Genomic DNA, 7,832 nt, shown 5'->3' with positions numbered 1-7,832 from the left:
AGAACTTTGACTCCGCTCCCCACTTCTACTCTGTCCTGGTCTCACACTTTTGTTGGCATTCACATTCGAAAAGGATGAGGTCCTTTTGGGAGGGTTTTCTTCAAAAGTGTAGTCTGTCAACCTTTCAGCTGCTGCTTGAGCAGAAGCCAAATCTTGAACCCTTTGTCTCTGAAGTTCAGTTCTAGCCCACGGCTTTAACCCCTCGAGGAAATAGAATAGTCGGTCCTTCTCCGACATATCTGGGAGATCGAGCATGAGCACAGAGAATTTGCTCACAAACTCTCTAATGTTGTTGGTGTGCTTCAGCTCTCTCAATTGTCGTCTTGCAATGTAGTCCACATTCTCTGGGAAGAACTGCATCTTCAGCTCTTTCTTCAGGTCCTCCCATGTGGCAATGGTACATACATTCCTCTGGATGTCGTTGTATTTTGTTCTCCACCACAGTTTCGCATCGCCCAACAAATACATTGTCGCCATGCCCACTTTTGCTTCTTCCGAATCCGGCTTCACTGCTCGGAAGTATTGCTCCATATCAAATAGAAAATTCTCAAGCTCCTTGGCGTCTCGCGCCCCTCCGTAAGCTTGAGGTTCCGGGATCTTTACCCTCCTGTAGTCCGTCACAGGTTGGTTACTCATCGCCCGGATAGCTAGATTGAGCTTGGTATTCATCTCCAACAGCTCGTTCTTGAATGTATCAATAGTGGCTCGGACATCCTCAGCCATGGTGTCCATAGTCACTTGTAGAGTTTCGAGGGCATCACCCATCGCCCCCATCTGCTCTTGTGAAACAGAACCTCCATCTCTCTCGGTCTCTACATCGAGTCTTGGAGCTTTCATCTTTTCAAGGGCCGTAACTCGCCCTTTCAGTCTTTCAAGGTCATTGACTCGCGCCGCCAACTCATCCAGGTCGACGCGGTCTAGGGCTGCAACTCGCCCTCTCAATTCCCCAAGGTCATTGACTCGTGTCGCCAGTTCATCCAGGTCGACACGGTCTAGCGTGGAGGTGATGTCAATCAATCTGTCAGGGACTCCCGCAAGTTCACCAAGCATTTGGTCATACCAATCAAATTTTTGTTGCTTTGTCATTCCTCCCGGCATGTTGCGAGCCTTCGAGCCAAGATGGCTCTGATACCACCTGTCACGGGCCGACTTTGTGAGGGTGCAAAGAGGACCGTGCGGCACTCGCTAGCCTTTGAAAGGTAGCAAGTCAGCCTTGTGCGCACCTTGCAAGGAACAATGGAAACCACACGATATTAATATGATGCTAGCAACAAGCAAGAACACAGTTTTATATAATTGTGGAGCGAGCTCAAAGAGCGAGCGGGCACTCGAATAAAAAGTTGAAATGATCTCACGGGACACAGATGATTGAATAATTTCTCTCTTTATTGATGGTAAGACGTTAGTAGGGGCTAAAGTACATGTGCTTACCTATACTAGTTCCTTAGTCCAACCGTCGCCGACTAGGAACTCCCCTACAAAGAGCATATCGACCAAATTCTCACTTAGCTGTGGGAAACATCAAAAAGCTAAGGAGGGCCAAGCTAAATAAAATAAAATACAAGGAAAATAGAAATTACAATAATGACACTTGCACACAAGCAACCAACCATGGGCTTGACTCATGACCCTGGGCAAGGTTGCTTGTGGCATTACATGTCTTGGCCCTAACACAACGGAACCCATTTAACCCGTTAACGGAAAAAAAAACCACCTAACTCATCGCATCTGTGTAATACAAGGTCTGAGATTCGTCGAGTGAGATTCGCAGCGGTATGAGATAGACGACGGGCGGTCTGGGGCTACGCCAAGGCAATGTGATGGTCGAAAGTCGAAGGATCTGGGGGATCTCGTCTAGGATCGCCGGAGATCTGCCCGACGAGAACTAGGTATTGGGAAGAGGAAGAAACAGAGTTCTTCTTCTTGGCTATGGTACTGGTATTTTCTGGTACTTGGGTAAGATGAAGAACAAGTTCTTCACCATGTAATTGTATGGTAAATTTTCTGGGTTTTCTGGGAAAAAGAATAACAGAGTTCTACGAATGAAGATTTTTTTTTTTTTTTTTTGAAACGAATGAAAAGACTTCTTAGATTAACTTGAAAATCATTATAATTTTTAATAGTTTTAATTTATTTAGAAATATATAGTTCAACAAACGAAGAACATTTTTTCTTTTTCTTTTTTTATACAAAATTCTTATTTTTATCAGGTTCAGAAATTAGAAACAAAATTTTGTAAGAAGTAGATGTTTCAGAAAAAACTTCTTAACGGTCTTAACGGGTTTCAATCGGTAACCGCGAACCCAACGGGCTCAACACATTATAACCCGTTAAGATAATAGGTTAAATGGGTTGAACCCGCTAAAACCGTCAACCCGTTAAGACCCGCCCGCTAACCGCCCAACCCGTCTATTTGCCATGTTGACTAGGGTTCTAGACTTGTAGTTCAATGTCTGGACTCGTACCATGTTCTTCTCAACAGGCTACCGGTACAATTCCGTTTACGTGATAGATATGGAACCCTGATTTGGTTGATCTGCTGTCAGAGATATTTCTTCAACCACAACACAGAGAGTGTGAAGATGAGTGGCTAGTGCGTTACCGATTTACCGATTACAGTATATTTGGAGAAGGAAACAATTAACAGAGGAAATTTGAGTATAGAGTAACATTATATTTTTCATTAATCTTTGTCGTTACAGAGAGATATTTGTACTATTTTTCTTTTTCACAAAAGCTCGATGCAATACAGTGATATAATTCGTCTAGTGGCGTGGCGCTTGCTTATTGGTCAATAGTTGTCCTTACAATACCACTTCCCGCACGCCAATTCCTATAGAAATCCCTCTTCCCTCGTAGATCTTGGATTCTGAGCAAAGCAATCCTCTCTCATCGCTCACCGGAATAAAGGTACGATTCATAGTTTGAATTCAACATCCGCAACCAATTTTTCGTCGCTAAAGATCTTTCGTTTCGAAATTTCAACTTTCAGCTAATTCAATATCAGAAATCGATTCGCGATGGTATTTACTCGTTGTTTTGTACTTGTAGAACTCTCAGAAGCTGTTCAGGATATTGGGCTCTGCGATTAAAAGTTTAAGATGCAGGTTAGATACGATTAATTTCATTGCTTTTGTTTTTTGGAGTTGTGTGTATGGATGCTTATTTTAATGACGAATCTTATGATGGTGAGTTCAGCTGATTGTTACTAGTTTCGATATAAGTACCAGTCAGATTATGCAGTCCTTCTGTTAATGTGAGAGATGAACATCTAGAGTGTGAAGCCTCTTGATGAACATGTTACGTTGAATTACTGAGGAATAATAATGTATAACATGCCGAAGGTGAAATATAGTGTGTACTTTTGGAGAAGACTATGCAGTTTTATTGACAGCACTAGGTTTGTGCAGGCATCAAGAGCTAGGCTTTTCAAGGAATACAAAGAGGTTCAACGAGAGAAAGTTGCAGATCCAGATATTCAGTTAGTTTGTGATGACTCCAACATTTTTAAGTGGACGGCTCTCATCAAGGTAAGCTCGGTTGAGACCAGTAAAACTTGGTCTACTATATAGCTTGATCTTAATAACCTACGTGTGTATGTAGGGACCATCGGAGACTCCGTTTGAGGGTGGCATATTCCAGCTTGCTTTTGCAGTGCCTGAGCAGTATCCATTGCAACCTCCACAAGTCAGGTTCTTGACAAAAATATTCCATCCAAATGTGCATTTCAAGGTATGAAAAAATCTCTCATCTTTTTGAACATGAGTTACAGCTTAAGGTCATGTTTCACACTTTCATGTGGCTCCTTATGTTAGGTAAAATCTGATGCTCCCAAGTTTCAAATGTGGAATAATTTCGAAGACGAGCAAATTCTAAAAATGGTTCCAAGATGTTTTAGTCATGGATGTCAATCACCCCAGTTCTAGGAGTAGTCAGATTTCTTTGAAGTTTGAAGTAGCATTTTATTCAGTTATGAATTTAGACTATCTGAAGCTCTTTTATATGTTTCCTTCCTAGCTGGAAGAGTTACAAGGTCTACTGAACATTACTTATTCTTTCCTTTCGGGGTGGAGGCTACTTTACTGTTAACTTCTTGAAATGCATAAGTGTAATTGATTCTGAACTGGGTTTATCCTCTGACAACTATTGCTATATCACCAACTGAAAACCTGCATTGAACATTTATGTATATAATAAGTTGTTTTCAAATGCAGACAGGAGAGATATGCCTTGACATTTTGAAGAATGCATGGAGCCCTGCTTGGACACTTCAGTCTGTTTGTAGGGCTATAATTGCTTTAATGGCCCATCCAGAACCTGATAGCCCGCTGAACTGTGATTCAGGTAAGTCAGTTATACACTTGAATTTATAAGTTGTTGTAACTCAACTGTTTGAGAAACCAAAAATAACCACAAAGAGATTGTTGTTCATATTTTGAATCTTCTAAGGGATGCTTGAGACCATAAAAGTCCTGCTTATTCACTTACAAGTGGGTTATTCACTGTTCACTTAGTGCCTGGATAGCCTTTAAGTTTCAGTTTTTTTTATTTCAATATTGGACTGTTATGACACCTTGGGTTGTGAATCTATTGGTGCAAAATGACATAAAGGCCAAGGTAGGATAAGATATTATGTTTCAGTTTATCAAGGGTATGTTTTGTGGGAGATGTAATTCATTTGAAATCCTGAAATTCAGAGCTCCAATCTTCTTTTCCATTACAAATTTTCATTTAAAATCAATGCTATATCCAAGTTCAATAAGCGATCTCAAGGTCGAGCTTCCTTGAATTAAGCTCCTACTACTATTCCTCATGGATTAATTTTCCTTGTATGCAGGCAATCTTCTGCGTGCTGGCGATATCAAGGGGTACCATTCCATGGCAAGAATGTACACTAGGCTTGCCGCCATGCCCAAAAAAGGTTGAAGTGTTGTGGTGTATGTAACTTCTCTTCTCAATTGTAGGGCTTCGGCCACCTTGTATGGGATTGTGTAATAATATTGTCAAATTTCATTGGGGGTTCATCTTCTTGTTCCAGCACTTTAACATGTAAAAAAAATAAAAAATAGTAGCTGACATTCATTTTTTAATATGATGGTTCTGTAGAATTATTGCTAAATTTTGCGGAAATAAAGTTACCAGCTAAACAAAATGTTATGAACCTATAAGAACCAGGGTTTTCACTATTGAAAGAGAGTATTGGTTCTGTTAAATCCGCAATATATTTTTGTGCGCGAGTATATGGCAAGCGCCAAGGATGCCCATGGAGCGATGACATGTCACATCTATGCCATTGCACCCATGGCAAGCAAGGCAAAACACACCGAGGGCTGATTTCTCATCTAGAGGTCTATGGCAAATTGGCGAGCAAGGTTAAGCACATCTGCAAGCATCTGCAAGCTACTGTAGCATCGCTCTTTGCAAGACCATATGCACTATAGCTACATAGCAGACGGTTCTTAGAGGACCCCTGAAACCTCTAAGAATCAGGATTTCAGTATACCCAGCATGTAGATGCCGGCATGCCGCTACTTGTTAGATTGCAAAGACTGACGCTTAATTTGCAGAACAAGCTAGGATTAATCCGAACTGAAATAAACATGGAAATAAAGAACATGCACGCTCATGTAAACAACTCATATGCTAAAACTAGTCTATTAATTCTTGAGTCGAACTTAAAGCTTCCCTCATACAAATAGGGGATTGCATGCATTACTAGCATTAGAGTAAATGATATTGGGCAACAGCAAACACATAACTTTCATCACACACAAGCCAAACTCTCCATATATCGAAAATTCCGTTCTGTTTTAACACGTAGTTCGGAATCATCAGTACCTTGCCTAGGAGTTAGCCGAAAAGATTTAGAGATCTTGCTTTTGAGATTATACGAGATGACTTGACCCGGAATATGTAGTAACAAAGATGAACTTTCATCTCCTTCAGTTTCCTCTGGAGTAAGAAAGAGAACAACAAAGTTCCAGAAGGAAGTGAAAATGCGATCATCAAGATTAATAGTGTACTTAAGAAACCAACCAGAGTAGTCTCTCTTCATCTTCGACACTTCGATACGTGAGGAGTAGATATCAATAAGATGCAAATGGCTGCCACAATGAGATTCTTGAAGACGCCAGGAGTTACACAAATCAACAAGATTCCTGTTAGGATGAGAGATCTGTCCGGCAGGTTGATCGACATGTCCGACACGATCATCATCTATGTGATAGTAGGTGAGCTTTTTATCCCGCCCCTTTACCCAATGAAGTGCGCCATTGCAGTATACCCCTTCAGATAAATTGGGACTATCTGCGATACTGAAAGTGGAATCGACATGTCTCCAACTTTTAGTCTCAGACGAATATACGTCTATGTGAAAATCTAGGTTAATATCTCGTAGTCGATGCGTCATTATCAGTGCTTTATGTCTATCGGATTATTTGGATCATTAATCCAAAAGACTACGAGCACCTTGTAATGAGGTGATTTGGAAGGGTCAAAAGCCAAAGCCAGATTGATGATATTGCAAGATTGACCAGAAGTAGTAGCAGCAGGAGGAATCAGTGTGGAAAACTGGTTGGTAGTGGGATTGAGAACATAGTAGTACCGTTGATCTCCTTTTTCGAGGCGACCACGACACAAGAAGAGGCCATTACAGGAATGGATGATGTTGATCTCATCATGCAGGTTTGGAAACTGGAAGTTTGGAACCAAGTTAAGAGGATTGCAGTTGGCTGAACTTTGGTTAGTTCTAGTGTCATGATCGAGATCATCAAGAGGGATGAAAGATACGGCAGTGGATCTGGATGACGGAATTCGATCCGGAAAGACAGCAGAGACGGAGGAGCGGGGGTTTTGGAGGGTGTGGCGGTGACAGAATTTGGGATCGGAGATAAGAGAGAGCCACTGTTTGGAGACACATTTGAATCGGATCAGAGGTCGAGCCGGCACCCGCACAAGAATTTCTGTAAGGAGGTCTTCTAGACTGGCCACCACCTCCATATGTTATATGTATCTCTTTCTCCACGTTTTCTGTTAGGGTTTATATATAACCATCAAATCTGAAACCATTTTGATTTCTAATCCTAATCAGCAAAAGAAAACCGGTCAAATACGTCTAGAGACCATTATTATTGATTCCTAAAGGACCCCTTAATTTTCGATTTTTTTTGTTTGTTTCAATATTGGACTGTTATGACACCTACCACTGTGACCATATTTGGGGCAAAATGACACAAAGGAAAGTAGGATATAAGAGACTTGAGTTTCAGTTTATCAAAAGGGTGTACATGTTTCGTGCGTCAATGAGTCATGGTCTGGTTAGTTAGAGTCTACAAGCACAACATAGTTTTGTGCGAGACCATATATATGACAAGTGAGGTTTAAGGATACCCATGCAGTGATCAGCGATGGCATACCAAATCTAGGCCATGGCAAAGCAAGGCAAAACACACCGACGGCTGATTTCTCAAGTCACATCTAGGCCATAGCACCCATGGCGAGCATTCGAGCAAGGCTAAGCACACCGCTAGCTTACTCCTCAAGCTAACGGTGACCATGCATGCAAGCGACACTCGCGATGTGCATCAGTGCATGGGAGCAAGGCTAACAATGCCCTTTGCAAGACTAAATGCATTATAGCTGCAGAGCACAGGATTCTTAGAGGACCCCTGAATCTCTAAGAATTAGGATTTCAGAAATACATGCTTGTCGCTACTTATTGCTAGATTGCAAACTGATGCTTAATTTGCAGAAGTAGCTAGGACTAATCCGAAGTAAACATGGAAATAAAGTACTTATACAGATACGCGCATAGAATCTTAATTAAGTTTTCT

At 41.3% G+C, this 7,832-nt stretch overlaps 1 protein-coding gene across 1 annotated transcript; it reads left to right on the top strand.

The window, feature by feature from the left end:
* Nucleotides 1-2,629: 2,629 nt before the first annotated feature.
* Nucleotides 2,630-5,152, top strand: LOC101307268 (protein PEROXIN-4-like). The gene is made up of 6 exons (XM_004291147.1): nucleotides 2,630-2,910; nucleotides 3,052-3,107; nucleotides 3,411-3,530; nucleotides 3,604-3,732; nucleotides 4,215-4,344; nucleotides 4,838-5,152. The coding sequence occupies exons 2-6, from the start codon at nucleotides 3,102-3,104 to the stop codon at nucleotides 4,924-4,926; spliced, it is 474 nt and encodes a 157-aa protein (XP_004291195.1). The 5' UTR covers nucleotides 2,630-2,910; nucleotides 3,052-3,101; the 3' UTR covers nucleotides 4,927-5,152.
* Nucleotides 5,153-7,832: the final 2,680 nt, after the last annotated feature.

This window comes from Fragaria vesca, linkage group LG2, assembly GCF_000184155.1.
Source record: "Fragaria vesca subsp. vesca linkage group LG2, FraVesHawaii_1.0, whole genome shotgun sequence".
Classification (NCBI taxonomy): Eukaryota; Viridiplantae; Streptophyta; class Magnoliopsida; order Rosales; family Rosaceae; genus Fragaria; species Fragaria vesca.
The sequence above is the reverse complement of the archived record's forward strand: the minus strand, read 5'-3'. Positions and strand labels throughout refer to the sequence as shown.